The sequence below is a fragment of the Phaenicophaeus curvirostris genome, chromosome Z (genome assembly GCF_032191515.1).
Source record: "Phaenicophaeus curvirostris isolate KB17595 chromosome Z, BPBGC_Pcur_1.0, whole genome shotgun sequence".
In the NCBI taxonomy this organism is placed as follows: Eukaryota; Metazoa; Chordata; class Aves; order Cuculiformes; family Cuculidae; genus Phaenicophaeus; species Phaenicophaeus curvirostris.
The window spans coordinates 6,619,089-6,642,140 of NC_091431.1; the positions used below are offsets into that span (position 1 = coordinate 6,619,089).

Here is a 23,052-nt window from a genome sequence, read left to right on the forward strand (position 1 = left end):
GCATACCATCTCACAGATGGTCATAAATGCCACCTGCTATGCAGAACCCTTTTTCTTACTGTCTAATCTCCTTCCCCAAGTTCATCAGGCACATGCAAAATCCCATACGTATCTCCTTTCTTAGTGTCTTAGGGGCTCCTGGACTCACTCCTCCCAACACGCTGTGTGACCCGCAGGTTTTTTGTAGGGCTGAAAAAGCTGTGGAAGGGTGTGAGAGCACAGTTCTGCTGCTGGGACACAGAACCCCACCGTGATTTCTGCAGAAAGCAATGCCATGGTTGCCGTCGCCCCTTAGACTGTACCGGGGCCCATTGTCCTTGAGGAGCTGTGCATTGCTAAGGACATTTACCTGATAGTTGGGCCTTTGGTTCTGCCCTCATTTCTTGTTTCATGTCAGCCATCCAAGTGCTTATCATATCACAGTGCTCACTGTTAAATGAGTGGAACATGTTGGATATGTCTTTCAGCTAAAGTTCCACCACTTGACTAAGGAAATATATCCACACATATTGATGTGCTCATTGTAGTTCTTCCAAATAATAGGCAGCAGTATTTAAACAGCATCCAATGTTACTGCTGTAACAGGTAGATAGTGCGATGGTCCAAAACACTATAGCCAAGAAAGCTGCACTGAGTGAAATTCGCACTGGGACCTGATCTCTGCAGTGCAAGGCTCTCTCCCATAGAAATGACTGGGATGTCACCAAGGATTATGGCTTCAAATGAGCAGCAGGTGAACTCTTAAGAAATAAAGATCACAGGCAACCTTCTGCTCTCAGTTACACTCCATTGACGTCAGCAGGGTTGCCTGGGGTTAACTCAGAGCAGAATTTAATTCCTTGTTTTTAATGCATAAAGCTGAAACCCCCCAAAACGTTTTCCAATGTGTAGTAGTACAGCGTCTAAAAATGTCACCATTTACTCTTGGGCTACACACAGTGCAAGTACTTTGTACTATCACAGTAACAGAAAAAAAGTTATCTAGAAAAGTCTCATGGAGCTGTTTTGCATGTTGCAGCATGCTGTGCATGTTTCAGTGAAATGAAAGGGGATAGGATGCCCCTGGGGCTGGTGTGTTGCACACCTCCTGCAACTCGTGGTGGCAACTCGCCATCAGCTGGCAGGATGTGGCAGCTCCATTACAGGTGTCCTGTTCCACGGACAGACATGCTATAGCATGGGTGCAGGTACTTTTGAAATTTGAGTGTTTCTTCATATCACGCCTCCAAGACCCCATTTGGCTCCAGAGGGATGCTGCGGTGTTTCAGAGAGGCCATAGTCATTGGTAGTAAAGGTATTTATAGGTCTATGATACAAACCACTTGTGAAAGCTAATTTCTGCATTGTGTACAGGGCCATAATCTTCCATTCAAAGCCAATTGTGCTGGAAGCTGTATATTTGAAAGTGAACTGGATGTTTGCTTGTGGCACACCTATGAACCGAAGCTTCTTGGCTTTTGCTCCTCCACACTCTTAAACAGCAATCAAGAAGAACAAGAAATGATAGTAAAAAATTGAAAATGGAACATTTTTCAATCTGGCATGTAAGCATCACAGTACATAAAATAATTCCATTGTGCTTTTCCTTGATTTTAGTTGTTATTGTTTTAAAGAGATGCTGACAAGGATTAAACTAGTACTCATGGGATTTCTGGTACAAAATAGCATAGTTCATGTATTCATGTGGTAATGGCTAATACTACTATCAGATCAAGCTGTGGTTGAATTTACTTCTTGGTGAGAGGGAGCTTTTATGAGGTGCAGTGTTCTGGAATTGGAATCAATATGACATGTCATATCCTTAATGCATTCCTGTTCTGAAGCACTTCCTTATTTCTGCAAGAAAGTTTTCTGTAAGGACATGTTCTTCACGTAGTCCTGATGGCCTGGAAATACACATGGACTTCCTTCTTTCCCCACTTCCTTAGGGGTTTCACTTACAACACTGCTATAACCATTTCTAAATGTAGGTCTTGTTGCTTACTGTGGTACCATGTGGCGGAGAGCACATTTCATGTGTCAGCAGCCACTCTAGTCCTACAGACTGCACTTTTCCAATGGCAGCCAGAAGATGAATGACTGAAATCAGAGGCTGGGGAGCAAGAGGGTGTGCTTGCCTGTGGAATCCGTGTTTGGGGAAACATGGGTATCTCCGACTGCTCACAGCTCAGCACTGTGACAGCATTATGCTCCCAGAGAGAAGAAGGTTATTGAGGGTTGGAACTTGCCCTTTTTTTATGATGTGGGGCAGTAAGGTGAGATAGGGAGCAGGTTTCCCAGCAGAGAAATTCTCTTATATTATGAAAAACCTAATTCAGCTCATCCTCTGCTCTATATACACTACTGCATAGTAAGCTAACTGCATGGCAAGGGATCTTATTCTTTCATTATAGTATTTACACTATTTCACTACAGTAATTTCACCTCATGACACTGCCTAATTTTCCCCACCACAAACATAGACAGCAGATAAGATTGGTATTAGTCCTGGCAGATCCTGTGAGCTGAAAAAAATACAGGAAGTTTTGTGTTATTGCAAGACAGTAGCAAGATATTAATGCAAATCTTAGGTTCCCCAATACCCACAAACTCTCAAGAGAAGAAAAGGGGACTCTCAGACTGAGGCATCAGAACTCAGTTAGTGTTGATGTACTAACAGAAGATCAGAAATTGGTGCAGATGGGTGAGGGCAGGGGCCAAGACGTGTCCTCCTGAAGCCATGCAACTTTAACACAGGAAGTGGGGCATTGGGATGGCTCTGTGCTTCTTAAAGGACTTCAGAGAAAAGTCTTACCTTCATTTTAACAATTAAAAAAACCCACCCAAATGCCAAAAAATGGCTCCCCTGCCCGCCACTGCAGAGTGAAGAACAGCAGCAATATAGCTTACTCCCTCACATGTTATGCTCAATATAGCATTTGCCATTACAAACACAAGCAACCACACCTTGCTTGCCATGTATGTGTTACAGGCTGGGTTAAATCCTTTGGAGACAGTGGCTGTAACATCTCCTTCTACTCAAGACCAACATAAAGAAGTGAGTTGCAATCTGTAATAAAAGAGCTATAATGATGTTTTCCTCCTCCCAAATGCTGGCACACATAGTCAGACGTGTCCTTCCCACTCAGGAGTGTGTGCTGCACATAGATGCTGCTGGCAATGTGAGCAGGGACTGTGAGGGCTGGTGTGCCCATCACCCTAAGGCAATTTGACCTTGTGTGGGAAGGCACGTGTGTAGGCCCAAGTGTTCAGATGGGTTTCACTGCCACGCGTTCTGTGAGGGTGCCTGCATCTGAGAGGCCAGCAGCTTTGAGGAGGGAAGCGGCAAGGTGCAGCAGGCACAGGGTTAGCACACACAGGGACATGTGCATGCATGCGTCTCAGGGAAAGACCACGCACTATACATCCTTCTGAGCTCTGTGCTTAGAGCCATGACATGGGAGCTTGGGGTTTGATGATCATGTCTTTTGTGTCTGTACTCATCTGTTATATTGGTAGGTTAGGGATCACTCTTTTCTTTTGGTTTCATTGTTAGATGTATGAATTGAGCTGAATAGTAGTGACCTAGTCATTTTTAGGGATTCTTGTTGTTGTTGAAAAGCAAATAAAAATAGCTTGGCCTGTTGTATAAGACCTTAGACCTGGTCTCAAACTTCAGAGACTATGTCTGTGTTGCATTTAAAAGGTTGACTGCAGGATTGGCAGCACCAATAGCTGGAGGCTCCTGGACCTGTATTTACTTAGGTAGCTTGCCAGCACCGAAATTCACAACACTGCACTAAAATGAACTCTGGTCAGGCTGGGATAGTGCTGACTTGAATATTATTGTGTGAATCATCATGCCGGGTGACTGGCATCATTGCCAAAGCAACTCCATGGGCTCCCTCTGCAGAGGGAGTTCGTTTGCTGACAGGACACCTTCTGCTGGAAATACCTGCCCTAGCCTGTCTTCTTGGATGAACATCTGGGACTATCTAAGGAGAAGATATTCCAAATGGTGATGTGGGGAACTGGCAGTATCCAGTGATCAAATCATGTTCCATTAGTAAGTAAAACTGTCAGTCTCCAGAGAACACTTGGAAAAGGGAGGGAGAGAAGTGTAGAGAGGAAAGGTCCTGTCTTGCTAACAGCGAAGAGAAAATTTCCCCTCATCATGGTGGGCAGATGCCAATAAGTCAGCTGGAAGACAGGTATCGGAACTATTCGGTGAACACTCAAAAATTCTGAATTCCTTTGTATTTATGTATTTATTAAAAATATTTATTAAAAAGTCACTCTGCAGATAATTTCCAAAGGGAAAAAATGGTAGCTAGAAGAATGAGTACTCCAGCACATCATGTCTTTGTGCACTGAACTTCATTAACTGAATTCTGTAAAGGTGTTCACTGTGCAGTGAGCTAAGTTGCTGCACAAATCTTTGTGGGAACAAAGCTTTGTCAGAAATCTTTGAAAGTCAAGGCATACATTATTAGTTGTAGGCTGCTGAGACTTCATCTTAGCAGAAGCCTGGGGCCATGACTACAAATCATAACTACAAATAACAATAGATGTAAATAACAATTAGCCATTCACTGTATGCATTTCAGCTTTGCTAGGGAAAAAATCCCCAACAACCAACAAACAGCAGTCTCAAAACTACTGGGAGTAAAATTTAAAGGAGCATTTTACTTAAATAAGGAAAGCCTGAAAAAAGCTTGGAATCAAGGAAAATGTGGTGTCACTGCTATTTCATTTCCACTTATTTCATCCTATACAGAAACATCTTTCCGTGATGGACACAGATTATCACCAGCTTCCCATATACATTTTCTATTACCTGTACGGCATGTGTAGCTAGAGAACAAAATAACTCCACCTTGTGCATATATATTGTCTCTACTCCCATTTAAAACATTAATTGACATCCTTTCAGTTTAAAGCAGCATGGCTCACCGTGATCTTTAATAAAAATTTATAGAAAAAAGGAAATGATAGGCTAGGAGTAGTTTACTAGTTGCTAAAATGCAAAGGCATTAATACATTTAACAGCCATTGCTATCAACACTTTTTCTAAATGCTGTAATTGGTAAGTAAAAGATTAGCTTTCAAACGTGTACAGGATGCTGCAGTTTCAAGTCCTCACAACACAACCCAGACAGGAATCTAGTGATGTAGAGATCTTTGATTCAAGTGCCTCCATGGAGAGAATTTGACCCTAAAAGACCAATTTGCATTTCTATGGAGCAGATTAATTGCATGTCATTTGATTTAAACAAAACAAGAGAAATATTTGTAAGTTCAGCCATAAGTCAGGATTTCTCTGTTCCTTGGTAGGATTATTGTTGTTTCATTGTTGTCTTGTTTTGCTTTGCTGTTGTTGCTAGCTCCAGAATTCCTGGAAGATCTTTAACACATGTTTGTTGAGTGCTTCTGCCTTTATTCATCTTCAGAGGAACACTTGTCTATGGATCTTTGCTCCTAATCAGCCATTGCTGTCCCTGAAGTAACATTGCCATTATCAGACCAGGCCAAACATTGAGATTCACATGCATAGTTTTGGCCAGCTTTATTCCATTTACTCCTTAGAGGGAACACTGCTGGACTATGTATGTTCATTACAGAAATGAATGTTAAGGAGCAGTTGAAAATGAGAAGTTCAGCAAATAAAGGTAATTCCGGAGGTCTCAAAGTACATTTACTAGGATATGTTATGACTGCACATTCTCTTTCCTCAAGCCATGCCCTTTCGTGCGAAGCTTACACCGACTTTACCTGTAAAATGATGAAAAGTATCTGGAGACATGTTCCCTATTCATCATCATCAATTAGATTCTTCTCAACTTGATTATTCATCTTTTTCTTTTTTGCATATGCAGGTATTGCCTCACACCAGCCTTTCCACAGTGGTAAGTCTGATTGAAAATTCTCTTTGTATAAATATTTACTCTGGAAAAACAGGGAGTACAAGTCACTTGGCATTTTTGAAAAAGATGATGTGATGTAATTTGCCATGCTAGGATGGGGCAAGACTGAAGTAGTCAGGAGGCTGGCGGAAGTCTGATGCTCCTCCAAAACTTCCTAGAAAATGACCTCTGATTTTTAGTTTTTCACTTTAGACCTGGTGGATAATAAAACATCTATGATGGATTAATAATGTCAGAATTCAACAGTCATATTTCCCTACAGCAATGCCTTTACCTGTGTCTAAACCCTGGGCTGCTGCTGCTGTTGAAATGAAATGCTGTTTTTCTTCCAGGGTATAAACGTTGCTCTCACTGTGTGTATTTACTTTGTGGGGAAGTCTGCTTCCAGGACAAGGCTCTGCTTTACCAGTGTGCTGCTGCAGTTCTCAAACACTGATGACCACCTTGGCAAAGAAGGGCACTTTCAGCGCTCAATGCCACCCTCTTCTGCTCCAGCAAATCTATCTGTTACGAAAAGAAATGCTATCAGCAGGGCAGCAGGTGGCATATTGCAGCCAATCATGAAAGGTTATAATAAGACAGGGGGTGCACGTGTGGAAGAGAGAGGAGAAAAAAATGAAAAAAAGGAGACTAAGCTAAAGGAACATCCAATGGCAAGCATTTTTTCCGCTACTGCACTTACATGGTACTGAGATAAAGGCCTGGTGAGTGCAGTTCTGGAGCAGGGTGCAGCGCTGGAGTAGGGTACTGCCCTGGAAATGCATTTGCCTATTGTACTCCTCTCTGTTTGCTTAGAAGGAATTCAGAAGGGATTTGCTTTCTCTTGTTTCACGAGCTCCACATTTTCACACTGACCGAAGTGGATATGCACCAGCTGGCTGTGTCCATCACCACAACTGGGTGGGAGAATTCCTGATTATACTTAGATCCTGCAGACCCGGCTCTGTCATTAACAGAGAAGCCCTGCTTGCACACCGATGCCTGAAATGCAACCGACAGGGAGCTCTGCACACCTCGCCTGAAGGAACTGGGTGCCTTCTGGACCAAATATGAAAGACCTGCTGAAGGTGCCCCTGGTGTTCATCCTCACCCTGCTAGCCCTCAGCTTGGCCGAGACGCTCACAAAAGGTTTGCTGGGAGGGGATTTTGCCCTGCTCTGCTTCTGACATTTGCTGACGGAGGTTTTGCAAAGAGGAAGGCGTATCTTACAATGGTGGTGTGGGTGGTGTGGTAGCATTCCCAAAAAGGGCAAAAATGTGCAGCTTTCAATGATTACTTCAGAGTTTGTAGGAGGATAGCAGTGAAAATAATCTTAGATTTGTGGTTGGGATTGAAGGTTCTTTGTTTAGAAAGAGCATGTAGTCATGTAATGGGCAGGGGAGAACTTTGGATTCAGCCTGGGTGGGATGAACGTTTCTCATGTCAAAGGAAGTTTACCGGTTTTAATGGCTAGTAGCACCCATTGTTGCAGAGCCCAAGATATCTGCTGTTCTGCATGCCTGTGTATGTTTATAAATATATAAATATCCAAGAAGTAAATATGTGTAATGTCTTTACAGAATGTATGTACATAAATACAAATATGCATGATTTCTATTACATATAACACAGAAGTTTTTATAACTTCTTCCTATCTAGTGTGCACACACACACATGGATACACGCACACACACTTCTAGCCAATACAAGAGCTGAAAAAAATCTGTTTTCAGAAATGTTTGAGGTAGAAAGGGCAGCAGTGGTTTTCTGGATATACCATCTGGTAAGCCTGCAGACAAAAAGTTCTGCTGCATGGTGATTATCAGAAGGCATTCAAAGCATATCAGAAAATTTGCAGCTTCAGGAAAACAAAAAAACCCACCCTCAATGAGGATGCCAGTAGTCATCTACCCTTGTGGCGCTGTGTTCTTACAACCATTAGTCTTGTTGGTCTCAAAATGAAAAATAATAATAAAGAAAAAGGTCTCTAAGGCAGGATTGTAGAAACAAGAAATGCAAAGAGGAAAGGACTGATTTTTTCTGGTGGCACTCTACAGTGAAGATAAGTGTGTCTCAAATGGCTGAGTCACCTTGTTTGCTGAGAGAGCCTGAAACATGACTGCAGCTCAGTGGTGCCCTGAAGAGGATTTGCAGTATTAGCTGGAAAGACGATGGAGAAGTTTTTGGGCAGAGAAGCTGCAGTATCTCCAGGCATCTGTGATGCTGCAGGGAAGACTGGCTCTGTTTTCTGCTTTGTTTTGTTTGCCGAGCTTGTCTTGTTTCCAAAGTGCAAATCCAAAACAAAAGCCAAGCAATTTGGGAGCTTCTAGTGGGCTGGGGATAGAAGGGAATTTGGCTTTCTCATGGCCCTGTGACCAGTCTTGGGTCATCTTGCTATCTCTGGAAACTACAGCTGACACCCAGAAAAACAGCACCTGTGTGGCTTTAGACATACATAAGTTAATTAATTTTCAATGCTAATTAAAGCTACACAGCTACTTAAAAATGTCAGAGACCTCCAATGAATGTGCATGGAAAGGTATAGTGCCATTTTGGTTGATGAAAGATGTTTCTGTACATTGTCTAGATCTTATTTTCCCACATTAAAATCTAGTAATTGAAAACATCATAATTTTCCATTGCTTTCCTGAGAAAACATGGACTGACATCAACACCTAAGCTTCCTGGATGTCTTTTAGAATTAGGCTCCATCTCAGCCATTTTGGGGCTCTCTCACCATCTCATGATGAAATGGCCATGTCCTTCACCACTTGCTGTCCCCTGCAGATGGACAGTATGTCCTCCAGCCTCATGCCCTGTGCCCCCATCTTGGCTACAGGATAACTATCTTCACCCCTCTGCTGGCCCAGCACTTCGTTTTAATATTTAAAAGGTAAAAAAGAGCATTTGAGAAAATGACACATCACAGTTGTTATGATGGTTGCTCTTCAGGTATGTAGAATTTGGCAAGGCAGCTGTAAAAAAAAGCCATTTGCTTTCTGCTTTTGCCATAGATAACATGTTATTCATTTGGACAGTATTTGTTATGAATATGGAGCTTGGTTTTGCCCTAAAAGTTGTGTACTTGCTTTCAGGAGATGCCTGATCTGACTCCATGTAGGAAGTATTGCTGAGGATAATTCTGTCATATGTTGAATTAAAGAGATACCATTAAAGTACTTAATGGGTGCTAGTAAATTTATTCAATAAGTAAAACTAACAGCCTTTGTTAGCCCAAATAATAAAATAATGTAATTATGTGTACTGGCTCTTGGTACAAATTTCACTTTATTCTTCTTCAGAATGGCCATGCTTGTCATAACACATTGCACAGTTGTGAGACTGGTTACTTTGAATTTTGGTCACTGTAAAAATTTACATATCTCAGGGCTAAAAAAACATCCTTCCAGAGATCAAGAGATGTGGACAACAGTGGGAAAAACATACTGTATAAAATTACGTTGTAAAACTCCAGTTCACCAGACTTAATGCCATCAAAATCTAATAAAATCTGTCACATAATATCAACATCCCCTTTGAAGTAGTCAGGATAGCCTTCAATGGAGGTTATTCTCCTAAGATAACCTTCAGTAGCAGGAAAATCCAGGCTTTATGAAAATCTTCCATTTGGTTTCATTACCATGGGATTCTTCTGGAGTACAATAAGAATGACTACTTCTATGTCATGTGAGCCAAAATGAACCGAAAAGGTGAAACCTCATACATTCTGAAGCAGTGATCTCAACGAATCTGAGATTAACAGTTTTAACAGTTTAGTTAACATAATCTGTAGTGCTGCCTCAACTGTAGGTTTAAGATCTTTTTATGTAAGTATAGTCATGACCAATTCTGCAACCTGAAGTTGAATAGTCTAGAAATACTAGTGAGGCAGATTAATTCTAATGAGACTTCCAAAGTGTTAGGAATTTTACATAAACATGCTAGTGGAAGTTGATCCTTTCTTCCTTTGGCTTCATTCCAGCTGAGCTGCAATGACATACTAATTTTCACTCCCAGGTAAATTGAAAAAGCATGAAATCAAAGTCTTTTTTTTTCTCAGTCACTTATAGTAGCATGTCTTTTATGTTAACTTTTTTTTTTTTCCCCCAGTAGGGAGGGGTAAAATTGAAGTAGTTTATTTTTTGCTTCAATTTAAATCTGATTGTACCAAGGACGGCCAGCAAATACAGTGCAGGCAGGATTGTCCTGCGAAAAGACACACGAAATGCCAGATACTGCTATAGCCGTTGGGGAACAGGAAGATTCCTGCATCCTTTGTGCATTTTCAAGGAGGCATTTCAGGAACATCGTATCAGACTAGTTCATCTCAGCGCAATGGTCAACAAAATCCAGTCCAACAAATACTGAATATGTCCCTTGCATCCACAGATGATAAGTCATTGAAACATCTTTACAGGCAATGGCTGCAATGCATATCATGCACAGGGCAAGAGATTTGCTAGATGTTTCTTTGATCCCTTTCAGCTGTGCTTCTAGAATTTTATCAGGGTAACATAAAATGTTTCTAAAGATATATTCAAATAATACATGATGATAGGTCTGCGATAAGCAACAGACACTATTAGACTTCTGACCCTGGTGCTACTGCATTGGAATGGATGAGAAAAGGAGAATGTGTGCTAGTCATGCCACAAATCTGGAAGACCTGAGGGACCCTTACAAGCCTGGATTTGAAAAATATAGTACTATATAGCATTTCTTTTTAATAAAGAGAAGAAGTTGAGTGGTGTAAATCTTGCATTAATGATGAAGAAGCCTAAATCTCATGCATTATGCATTAATAAGATGGCAGTGTGCCCACTCCAGGGGCAGGTCAGCTTGGCTTCATTTTTTTTTGCTGTACCTTGTACTTCCAGCCCATGCAATACCACCCCTGTAGCAGGGCAACAGCTTCACCTGTGTCCTTTCAGTATGCCACCCAATGCTGTGCACCTCTCAGGAGAGGAGGGTTGGAAACAAGGGACACATTTGGTTTACTGGAGCTGTTCCATGCTTGGGTCACTCTGTTTTGCACCCTACAGAGAGAGCACAAGGGAAAATGCAAAACCTGCAGCAAGCAACAGAAGGCTTCAGCTACAAATGTGGAAGGATCTGTATTATGGTGAATGCATGGAGAATAGGCAAAGCACCTCTGCCCTGGGGAAATAGACTTTAAATGACCCTACAGGGACATGGCTGCCACGGTCCCTTGGCAGGAGGCCCCTCTGCCAAAGGGGTCTGGCAAGCTTTATCACTCTTTCTGGGAGGCACTGGGAGGTTTTCTCATTTTCTTTTCCTTTTGCAGCTCCCTTGATCAGCACTCCTCTGGAAACTGTAGATGCACTGGTAGAGGATGTCGCCAAGTTTGTCTGTGTAGTGGAGTCATACCCTGAGCCGGAGATCACGTGGACACGTAACAACATTCCCATCAGGTAGGGAGCAGCCACTGCCCTCTTCAGAATTTCCTGCCTAAACTGTCATTGCTTTCCTTCTTGATAAAGGAGACATCCGGAAACATCAAAATGGGTCTCTGGAGGGAAGAGGGTGAATGGCTGTAACTATATATGTACTGTGTTCCTTAGGGAGCAATAAGAGTACCTGGGCATTGCTTCTGAAAATTCACATACTTGAGCTTGGATGTTGGTTGGTTTCTGTTGTAAGTAAAGGGAGGATTTTGCCATCCAGCTTCAGTCAATTCAAACTGCTCTGTTCATCAGTTTACACATATACAAAGGACAAGGATATTGTATAATATTTCACAGAAACATTGCCAGATGTGGTGCCTGAGTATCTGCAATGTGCCTGGAAACTTTGCATGGAAGAGGTTGCATCATGCCATTCTTGTTTTCTTCTAGTTCTGGGTCTGACCATATGAAACTGGCTTGTTGTTTTTATGCACTGTCAAATATTAACAATCTGGCATCAAGGTGCTGCTGAAGAAGGCTGCCTTGGAAACAAGTTATGGAAGTTGCTACCATTGCTTTTATTCTAATGCTGTATAAAGGCTCTTGCAAAGTACACTGTACCTGATCTTCCAACTCCAAAATCACATTATGTCTACCAGATGGCTTCACATCAGTTTCTCATTCTAAATCACTGTTAGGCTGGAGATCAGCCCTGTGGAAATGGCGCAGTGGTTGATGGCAACCTGAACATGTGTCAGCAGCGTGCCCTGGCAGCTATCTGCATCCTGGTGTGCGTCAAGCATGGCATTGCTGGCTGGTCGAGGGAGGTGATTGTCCTGCTCTACTCCACACTGGTGCAGACCCACCTCGAGTATTGTGTGCAGTTTCGGGCGCTGCCGCATAAAAAGGATATCAAGCTTCTGGAGAGTGTCCAGAAGAGGGTCACAAAGCTGGTGAAGTGCTTAGTGGGAAAATCTCATGAGGAGTGGCTGAAATCACTTGACCTGTTCAGCTGGGAGGAGGCTGATGGGGGACCTCATAGCAGTTTACTACTTCCTCTTGAGGGAAGGAGCAGACATTGAGCTCTTCTTGCTGGTGGCCAATGATAGGACCTGAGGGAATGGCAGGAAAATGTGCCAGGGGAGGTTTCAGTTAGATATTAGGAAAAGGTTCTTCATTCAGAGGGTGGTGGAGCACTGGAACAGCTCCCCAGGGAAGCAGTCATTGTGCCCAGACTAACAATATTCAGGAAGCATTTGGACCATGCTCTTAGACACATGGTGTGAATTTTGGGGTTGTCCTATGCAGAGATAGGAGTTGGACTTGAAGATCCTTGTGAGTCCTTTCCAACTCAGGTCATTCTGTGATTCTGTAGTGACTTCCTCAGGAAGAGAAAATTACTGAATAATCTTCCTAAGACAGGTAAGGCCTGTTCTCCACAGGAGATGTCCATGATAGATAGATGGTCACCTGGAGCATGGTTCCTGCTAGCAGGGGGAAGTGTCCAAACAGCACTTGAGACATTGGCTTGGGAAAATCCAAATAAGTTAGCAACAGAAGCAGGTCTTGGTGATAGAAAGACCATTTTAGAACAGGAGAAAAGCAGAATGCTACATGTGCATGCAGGCCTTCAGAAATCTTTATTTTGCATTGCCTGCAACAGAATCTCAGTAAAACTCTAGTCCTAACCCTCTGATGCCAGCTTTTTTGCAGGATGGAGGTCTAAATTTCCATGGATGTTATCTCCAAATCTGTGGGCAAAACAGTTTTATCACAGTTCTTTCTCCATCAGAGACACTGTGCCTGAAAATCAAAGCTGACAGATGAAGCCATTCATGCAGGACTGCAGAGATTACATGCCTTTCCCTCCCCATGGTTTTTAAAATTTCACACTCTCTGTGTTCTAAGATCATATAAAACCCAAATCTTTTCTCACCCCAATCCCCACAGCTTACTGAGCCATCCCACTCTCTCTGAGACACAGTGCCTTTTTTACAACACTGACTAGAAACAGAAAATTCTGATCAAGAAAGCTCTGCTGGTGAGGCTGGAGAGCTCAGGTGCTTTGTTCCTTTACTGGGGCTTATGGAGTAACATTAATAGCAGCAAATATTTCACTTTCCCAAAGCTGCGTTGGCAATAACAGTCAGTGCTGCTGGATACAAAAACTCAGACCAAAGGCAAGGAAATCAATAAGATGAAAGTATTTCTGTAATTTTCCAAGAACATGGATGAAAGTACTTGCATGATGGACAAGGATCAGATCAGTGAACTTTTTTTCAAAAAAGAACACACTTATTTATATGCTTTTGTTTGTGTATCAAACTTCAAAGGACCTAGTTATTGCAAGCAATAAATATCAATTATTTTATTTACAAAATTTTCTTCTCTTGCCAAGGTTCCAGCACCCTGAACAGACAGCTAAGCTAACCTTCAAAACAAAATAGTATGTAAACATGCAGCTTCAATGGGAATACAACCAGGACAGAGACTCTTATCTGCACTAGCGTTCAGGAAGAGCCTTTCCTTTCAGTATCAAAACTTGTACAAGTACATGGTCAGGTGCAATGTGCTGAGTGAAATGGCTGCCTGCCCCATCTCCCAGGACAGGGCTGCCCAGGGTAAACCTTCCTAAGAGAAAAAAGGGAATGGAGCCTTTATATCTTTTACATGACAGATGAGTTTGTTGTACACCCTTTTCCCAGAGTGAAAATAAGGAGGGGGATACAAGACTGAAAAGTGAAATGTTGTTGAAAGTAATCATAGAATCACAGAATTGTAGGATGGTTTCAGTTAGAAGGAGCCTCAAAGACCTTTTCGTGGCAAAACACCTGCCATGGGCAGGTACACCTCCCACCAGACCAGGCTGCTCAAGGGCCCGTCTAACCTGGCCTTGAACACTCCAAGGGATGGGGCAGCCACAGCTTCTCTGGGCAACCTGTGCCAGTGCCTCACCACTCTCATTGTAAAGAATTTCCTCCTAATGCCTAGTGTAAATCTTCTTCTTTCCAATTTAAAGCTTTTTCCCTTTGTCCTCTCACTCCATGTCCTTGTAAAAAGTCCCTCTCCAGCTTTCTTGTAGTCCCCTTCAGGTACTGGAAGGTCACTGTAAGGTCTCCCTGGAGCCTTCTCTTCTCCAAGCTGAACAAGCCCAACTCTCTCAGCCTGTCCTCAAATCAGAGGTGCTCCAGCCCTCTGATCATTTTCATAGCCCTCCTCTGGACCTGGTCCAACAGGTCCATATGCTTCTTGTGTCAGAGATTCCAGATCTGGACACAGTAGTCCATGTGGGGATCTCATGAGAAATACGTGCCAGTAACACTGTAAATGGCACATACAGATTACTCAGTGACTGTTGCATTTTTTATTAGTAAAAGACCAAACAGGACATATTTAGGCATGAGGTACTTATGATAACTTGAGAGATGATCCTCAGGTCAGATCCTTTTTGTTACTGTTCATCAGAATCAAAGGCCAATTGCATAGAAGTGTTTCCAAAAATCATCAACAAAGGTGTGAAGGGCAAACATGGAGGAAGATATGAAATAAGATGTAAATTTTGTTCCACTGAATTTTTGCTATACTTTTCCAGTTTTGCAATGAAAATCAGAGATAAGTCCTCCACTTTTGTACCACTTCTTTTTCCATCTTTCCCTTGCTCTCACACATGTACACACACACACACACGCACACATGTACGTCCCATGCTCACATATAGAACTGGTCTTTGCTCCACAGACTTTGTTACAATATCTCGTGCCTTTGTTACTCCAGCTTCTGGGCTTTCCCTGATGTCTCTAAACTCTTCTGGATAAAGCCTGCTGTCATTAAACTACAGCATTCCTTGCATCCTCTGATCTCTAGATGGCTTATTTTCCTCAGCAGATTTCTTTGCTTGTTTGTTGGATTGGTTTGTTTGTTTGTTTTTTAAATAGACAAAAATTTGGGTGATTTAAAAGATTTAAAATTGAGTGATTTAAAAGATTTTAGTAGACAAACTCCTGAGTGGAAGTGTCGATCTGCTGGAGGGTAGGGGGGCTCTGCAAAGGGATCTGAACAGGCTGGACCGCTGGGCTGAGACCAATGGCATGAGGTTTAACAAGGCCAAATGCCAGGTCCTGCACTTGGGGCACAACAACCCTGTGCAGCTACAGACTAGGAGAAGTCTGTCTAGGAAGATGCCTGGAGGAGAGGGACCTGGGGGTGTTGGTTGACAGCCGACTGAACATGAGCCAGCAGTGTGCCCAGGTGGCCAAGAAGGCCAATGGCATCTTGGCTTGTATCAGAAACGGCGTGACCAGCAGGTCCAGGGAGGTTATTCTCCCTCTGTACTTGGCACTGGGGAGACCGCTCCTTGAATCCTGTGTTCAGTTCTGGGCCCCTCGCCACAAGAAGGATGTTGAGGCTCTGGAGCGAGTCCAGAGAAGAGCAACAAAGCTGGTGAGGGGGCTGGAGAACAAGTCTTATGGGGAGTGGCTGAGAGAGCTGGGGTTGTTTAGCCTGGAGAAGAGGAGGCTGAGGGGAGACCTCATTGCTTTCTTCAGCTACCTGAAAGGAGGTTGTAGAGAGGAGGGTGCTGGCCTCTTCTCCCAGGTGACAGGGAACAAGACAAGACTGGAACAGGCTGCCCAGGGAGGTGGTTGAGTCACCTTCCCTGGAGGTGTTTTAAAGATGGGTGGATGAGGTGCTGAGGGGCATGGTTTAGTGATTGATAGGAATGGTTGGACTCGATACTGTGAGTCTTTTCCAGCCTAGTGATTCTGTGATTCTGTGAAAATCTCTCCCAGATGCAGACATAAAAATACTTGGTTTTGGTCTGCATCTTTTTATCACAACAGTAAATATCTTTGCACAAAATCATATGTTTAGTTAAAAGTTATTATTTTTTTTTAAGTCTAAGAAGATTTCTTTAAAAAACTTCAGCTAGTTCCAGTTTCTGTACCGGTAGTCCTTCCCTTGTACGGAGTGATTATACCTAAAACAGGACCCAGCTAGGTAAGATTACTTTTGTTCTTGCCTATCCTTGGCCAGATAGAAATCCAACTGTGATAAGTACTTGAACAATAAATAATTGATAAATAATTGAACAATACTTGAGTGGAGGAAGAATTGCCACCATGCTGGTGGCAGTCTTGACTGCATAGTCTAGTAAGGACCAAACCAAGTCTTAAGGTCCAACTCTAGATTTTCTGTGCCTTCTCTTCTGTTTGCAGGTTAAAAAATAAAAAGTGAAACATATTGGCATTTGTAATGCCATCAGTGGTCTGCAGAGACAAATAGAATTCTCCCTCTCTGACCCTACCTGGTCCCTTGCCTCTCACAATCCCTGCCGTGCCTTTCAGGCTGTTCGACACTCGCTACAGCATACAGAGGAACGGGCAGCTACTGACCATTTTGAGTGTGGAGGACAGTGATGATGGGGTGTACTGCTGCACGGCGGATAATGGGGTTGGAGCGGCTGCGCAGAGCTGTGGGGCTCTCCAAGTGAAAATGCGTAAGTGGGGATGTAATTTCTTTCTGACACTGTGTAAGCATGTAATTGCGAGCCAGAGTCGACCCCCCTCAAGGAATGGCTTCATGGGGTCCGTGTTCTGGGCAGATCCATGTTCCTATGGGCTGGGTGCAGTCTTTTGAGCAGAAACTTGGCATATTGGATCATATCTTAACTAAAAGCAGTTCTCATTATTCATTTTGAACAACAAACACTTGTGCTAGAATTAGGCAAACTGTTTGCATAACATAAGATAAATGGTGCTTTGAAGAATGCCTTTTGTACAAAACTTCCTAAAAGCAGTACAATTTAATAGGTTAGACCAAAGTAGTATAAATTCCTTGTGAATTTTAAACACAGGAGATCACTAATCAGATTTATGCCTGAGGATGGCAGAAGCCAGTTATGCTGCACAGATGTTCTTAACAGCAGTCTTGAAAGATCTGGAGCACTGCAGTCTATGTCTTATCATTCCACAGGGAAGGCAGACGACTAGTTCTTGCAAAAGCCTATATACATGCTGACCTCAGTTAAGCTGAACTCACATGGTTGCAGTTATTTACACAAACACTTGAAAGGGCAGCTGAGGTATATCCTGGCTGAAGCATCTGTTTGTAGCAAAGCATTTGTTTGTGCTAACAAGCTCGACCCTCCAGGTCTGGTATTCTGGGGCTCTCCAGCACCTGCAGACAGGGCCAGGAGGTGATGCTCTCTGAAGATTGTTTTTCTGCTGGTTTGGTATCAGGCAAAGGAGGCAAAACTTCAGATGTTCTAAAAGACTGAGATAAAGATCTTTTTTACTCCCATCTCAGAGTAAGCTAAGCCATGTTTTCCTTTGGTTAAAATGGATTTAAATTTGTCCCATATTAACTTTAACGAAGTTTAATTTTTCCTTTTTTAAGGATTCTTTCTTCTTTTTATTAGCATAGTTATAAATCCTTCTATGAGGGACATTAATTGAGTTTACATGCTGTTCTTGTTGAGCTAGAGAAATGCCTGGGGTAAAACTATTTCAAAACTGATTCACTCCAGATCTGGTCTTTCACACAAGACACTGTTTATGCAGGGAGGAATGTAAAAACCTGGAATGCAAACGTTCTTTAGTATTGGAAGTATTCTTATCTGGATTTGGATTTTAGCCTAGGCCCTAATTCAAATCAATGTCAAACTCCACTCCTGAAAACAAATAACCCATGCAAGTTAGCTGCTTTTTGCGTCCATAAATTGAATGAATGCTTAGCCTAAGAAAGTTTGTTTTTCCTCAGGCAGCTTATGAGCTTCTAAGGCTGATCAGTCTTTCAGCAGTGTGCAGAAAATGCAGCAGATATTTTGCTGTAGTTTCTGAACTTGTTCTGTTCTGGTATGTCTTAGCCTCAGTTCAGCTTTATATTTTTACTTTCAAAATTTTAGGGCCCAAAATAACACGACCTCCTATAAACGTGGAAATAATAGAAGGGTTAAAGGCTGTTCTTCCATGCACTACAATGGGCAATCCAAAACCTTCTGTTTCATGGATCAAAGGAGAAACAGTTGTAAAGGTGAGTACAGAATGAAATTTAAAGAGTGCTAAATAATAGCACTAAAGGTACTGTGTTACAACACCAGCATCAATTATGGCATTTGTAAATTCTAGTTGCTAGGAAGCAAGCATTTGGAAAATCCAAGGCTCATCTCATAAATCTTTGCATCTGCAATAATGCTGCCTATAAACCAAGCATTCTCCGTGTATTTATAATTTATATTGTATCTATTTATTACTACCAAGCATGGCCAAATGTTGCTGAATAAACTTCTGAGTGTTCTCATAAAGAAGAGCTACTGAGCCGCTTAGCAAAAATTCGGGGCTCTTTTGAAGAAATAACACACTGACCTCCCAGAAGAGGGTTAGTGAGTGTCATGACAATGCTAAGAAATAAGAGCTGGGCCCAAATCTTTCACTTGCAGGACAAAACAAGTACTTTTCATGCATTTCAACCATAATCTTTGCAAGCAGATATTGGTGTTGCTTATGTGCAGCCTGCAGGTAGATCTATGACCTTGATCCCTCCTTCCTCTGGCAGGAGAATGTTCGCATTGCTGTTCTTGATTCTGGGAATTTAAGGATCCACAATGTTCAGAGAGAAGATGCAGGACAATATAGATGTGTAGCCAAGAACAGCCTGGGCACAGCCTATTCAAAACCTGCAATGGTGGTAGTGGAAGGTGAGTAGCTTCTTGTGTCTGCGTGGTTAACTTGAATTAACTTGAAGTAATACTGATATTGACTAAAACATCCTAAGTTATGACCCGAAAGGCAGAAGAAAAGAAAAGAAAAGAAAAGAAAAGAAAAGAAAAGAAAAGAAAAGAAAAGAAAAGAAAAGAAAAGAAAAGAAAAGAAAAGAAAAGAAAAGAAAAGAAAAGAAAAGAAAAGAAAAGAAAAGAAAAGAAAAGAAAAGAAAAGAAAAGAAAAGAAAAGAAAAGAAAAGAAAAGAAAAGAAAAGAAAAGAAAAGAAAAGAAAAGAAAGGAAAAGAAAAGTGAGAGAGAATGTTTGTCCACATCAGTTCCCATTGCTGACTGATGATGAAATGGGTGATCTGTGGAGGGTCCTTGCTCATTGCTGCTGTGGCTCTGGTGGGATATTTGTCTGACTAAGGATTCCCAAACATGTTTTTCCTTCTCATTGATGGTTTCCAAGACACCAGCTTATTTCTTCTTTGAAAAGTCCCATCAGACCCATGGATTGGGCAATATAATGTGTGGAGATAGACAAGTAGGAAGCTGACGACCCTGGCAACTTGCTGCAAAGAGCCTGATCAGGAGGAGCTGCAGCTGCAAACAGTGAGGCATTTTGTGACATTATGTTTATATCCCTCTCCCTTTCCTCTAATCTTCCATCTGAATTTGTTGATTCTTCAGGTAAACAGAACTTTTCTTTTTGAGGACTTGAACATTTTCTGTCTGCTAAACCAAACACTGGATTGATTTTTCAGTTTCTGGTCTTTATGTGCTCAGTGTCCATTTCTTATTTACAGAAGGTGTTTGCTTTGTGGTATAAATCATCACCAGTTTCAGGGTGCTGAAACTAGTGGACTGCAGGGGAACACAAACGTAGGCAATAAATCATTTAATGTTTCTGAATCCTATAAGAGAAGTTGGGTCAAGCAAGATTTTGCAAAGTGGGAGGTGGGATGACTGACCCAGTAGATTTTTATTTCTTATTTGGAATGACTGCATTGCAGAAAGTGGAAAAGGGTCTCCCTTAACCTAATAAACTTCAAAAGATTGTTGTAGGTTACACTTGGGCTGGGACTACCACAGGTTTCTTAGGGTGCAATCCCATTTCTAAGATGACTATTGAATTTCTTCTGTGAGCAGGATCAGATGCATTAGATCCAACTAGAAATTAGTACAGGTCTGCTGTTTCCCTAAAGAAGTATTAATCTTTCAGGTGGTTTTTTCTCTTTTTTTTCAAAATTTACATCTAAAGATTTCAAGTGTGTTAGACATGCTCTAAACAGCTTTAAAACAGGAAGGCAGCTATTCCTAAATCTAGATTCATTGCTGTTCTTCTCCCATGCTAAAAATGATGGAGCAAGCAAAAGACACTTAGATCTTGTGAATGTCTTGGGTCTTGGGTTTTGTTCAGGCTCTGTTGCTGAGACAGTGGCCAAAAGCTTGTCAAGAATTGACTCTGAATGGCAAACAAATATCATACATACAAAACCTGTATCCATGCTGAAGGGCTTCAGGCATTGGGACTATATTGCTCTGAATCTAGGGCTTTTAAAAGTGGGCTGGAACTGCACACAAAACCAGGCTGCTAAGGCTGACATGTAGTTTTGTCCCTGTCTCCAGAATTATGCAGTCACCTGTTAATTCAAGGAATGGTATATAAATCCACAAATATCCTGTTTGCAAATGAGAGCCTCTGTGTGTTCTTTTTAAAGTGAGGAAGATTAGTTCTTAATTAATCAATGGGAGCTCAGTGCTCCCACACACTGTCCCCTCATGTTGCATTCATATGCTGGATGAACAAAGTAATACTGTTCTCCACACTCACCTTGGTTTGTCTGGTAGGGCACCCATATATATACCTCGTTTCAGGCTGCCACCCAAACTAGACTGATGCATGTTTATTTTACTTTTTTGGTTTCCAGAATCCAAACGTAATAATCCTGACTGCAGCTTGCTGTGTACACAGATCCCTTCCCCTCCAAGTATTTTAGATTAATTCTCATGGATATTTAGCATACATATATATGCACATACCTGTGTATGTATATAGGTATGCACACACTTATGTATCCCTCCATGCACCCCTTTTATTATTATTTTTAGTATCCATTCCCCCCATTCCTTCTACACTCTTAGTATTAGCATTTAAAAATAACTCACAAGCTAATAATAATCTAAAATTACTCAATACAGGAAAATCACACTTCAATCAATCTTCTTTGAGCATTCTCTATGTTCAGAAAACTTACGAAAATATACTGTTGATTTCTTCCCTGTAATAACACTACAATATTTTTTCTTAAATCTTGGTGCTGCCATTCACTGGAGTTCCCATGCTTAATATTAAAATAAAATGACCAAACATGGCTGGTCAACCATGAATATGTAATCCAGAAGCAAATGCCTATTCAAACAGCAATGCAAATATTTATGCCTAGCTAAATCTACATCAGGCAGGTCCTGAATTCTTAAAGAGGTGTCTAACTTTCTGTTTTGAGATTCCATTTCAATGGTTCAATGTTAGCCCTGCAATTAGGTTCAGGCATTGTTCAATGTGCAGAGTTACCTAACTTCTTGAAAGACTGACCATCTGCCTCCTGCTTGTAGCTGGGCTTCTTAAAGCATGCAAGGTCAGGCACATACTTAAATATTACTTGCTGAAGCTGGGCCTAGAAACTACAGAAAGTCTCAAATACTTACAGTCATCTGTGCTGGATCCACTCATACAAGCTGATGATAGTCTTGGCCTAAGCATTTACACCACTGAGGTGCCTTAAGTTCTACTTGTTTGGTTCAGGGTAAACCAGTCTGAAAAATGCTGCTTTTTGATTTTCTAAATATTTTTTCTCTGTTCCTTGTCAGCTGTCCTTAACATTTATATCGTTGGCTGCTATTTGTCACTCTTAAAGCATGACTTAATATTTTTAAAGCAAAGAAAAAATAATTTGAGCAACAATTTTAGATGAATATTCAGATGCAGTTTTTGTCAGGAAAAAGAAAGCGGTGGAGGCCTTCCTTAATGGAACTAATTTTTCAGTTGTTCCTAATTTTGCTCTGTGAATAGAGTGAAGATTAGGATACTCTGTGTGCTTCCCCCTGTATAGATTTGTCCGTAGCCAGTGCAGCCTGCTTACTCTCCCTGGGGATATTTTAGGCACAAGAGCTGAGGTGATGAACTAGCGAACTCTAATCAGTTAATGAGTTTAAGTGTCCAGAACTGGGTCAGGATTTTCATTTTCAGGTTTGAAAAAGGCCTACCCATTTGGACTGTTTTTTTCCCAAGTTCAGGGTGAATCCACATGAATTGGGATGCAAATGGTGAAACAGAGACTCTCCTTAAAGGGCATAACCCATTAAGGGTGGAAAGACGATCATAGGAGATCTGACTGCTGTGTGGGAAGAGCTGTGATCTTCACTGGGAGCCACACTAAGTCCACGGACAGTACTGCCCTCCCTGAAAGGCTGCATGGTGTGCCTGGGGGGTGTTAGAAGGAGAAATAGGCCATAGGATATCCCCTTGATTTTGACAGCAAGGAGTGGGCATGGGAGATGAGGGATGGGGAAGGGACACAAGGGGCTAGCATTGGCCAGGAGAGCCAAGAGAACCAGCCCTCCTTCCAAAGGAAGGCAGCACACTATTTTTATGATCTTGCTCTGTCCTCTACGTGAAGGCTGTCTGCTGTAGGAGGGCAGTCTGAATAGTCAGCTGTGCTTTTTAGCCTTGCATACTGGGACTTTGTGTGCAGAAATCCTGAAAAAAGTCTTTTCTTCCATTGCGCAGGAAAAGCAACCTTCTTGTTGTGCCTTTCTAGGTGTAGCACCTTTGTAGGTGTTGCACCCAGCCAGTGAAACCTCTGATGTTACTAGTTTGCCCAGTGCTACATTTTTAATTTTTAACAAGAATAAAAAAAGCCATAAATACACGGACTGTAATGTAAAAGGAAAGAGTACCCACACAGTCCTGTTTTTTGTACACTGAGCAAGATGCACCTCGATCTTGTGATTTACATGAAGCTAAGTACAGTTTCCAGCTTGTGGCACGATAAAGTTGTGGAATTC

General features: G+C 41.9%; 1 protein-coding gene across 1 annotated transcript in view; it reads left to right on the forward strand.

The window, feature by feature from the left end:
* Nucleotides 1-6,940: 6,940 nt before the first annotated feature.
* The window catches only part of MUSK (muscle associated receptor tyrosine kinase), a 53,902-nt gene continuing 37,790 nt past the window's right edge, over nt 6,941-23,052 (forward strand). Inside the window, exons 1-5 of the mRNA XM_069880292.1 lie at nt 6,941-7,031; nt 11,188-11,314; nt 16,630-16,781; nt 18,189-18,316; nt 18,839-18,980. Coding sequence (XP_069736393.1) covers nt 6,953-7,031; nt 11,188-11,314; nt 16,630-16,781; nt 18,189-18,316; nt 18,839-18,980 — 628 coding nt within the window. The 5' untranslated portion in view covers nt 6,941-6,952. The remainder of the gene's footprint in view (nt 7,032-11,187; nt 11,315-16,629; nt 16,782-18,188; nt 18,317-18,838; nt 18,981-23,052) is intronic.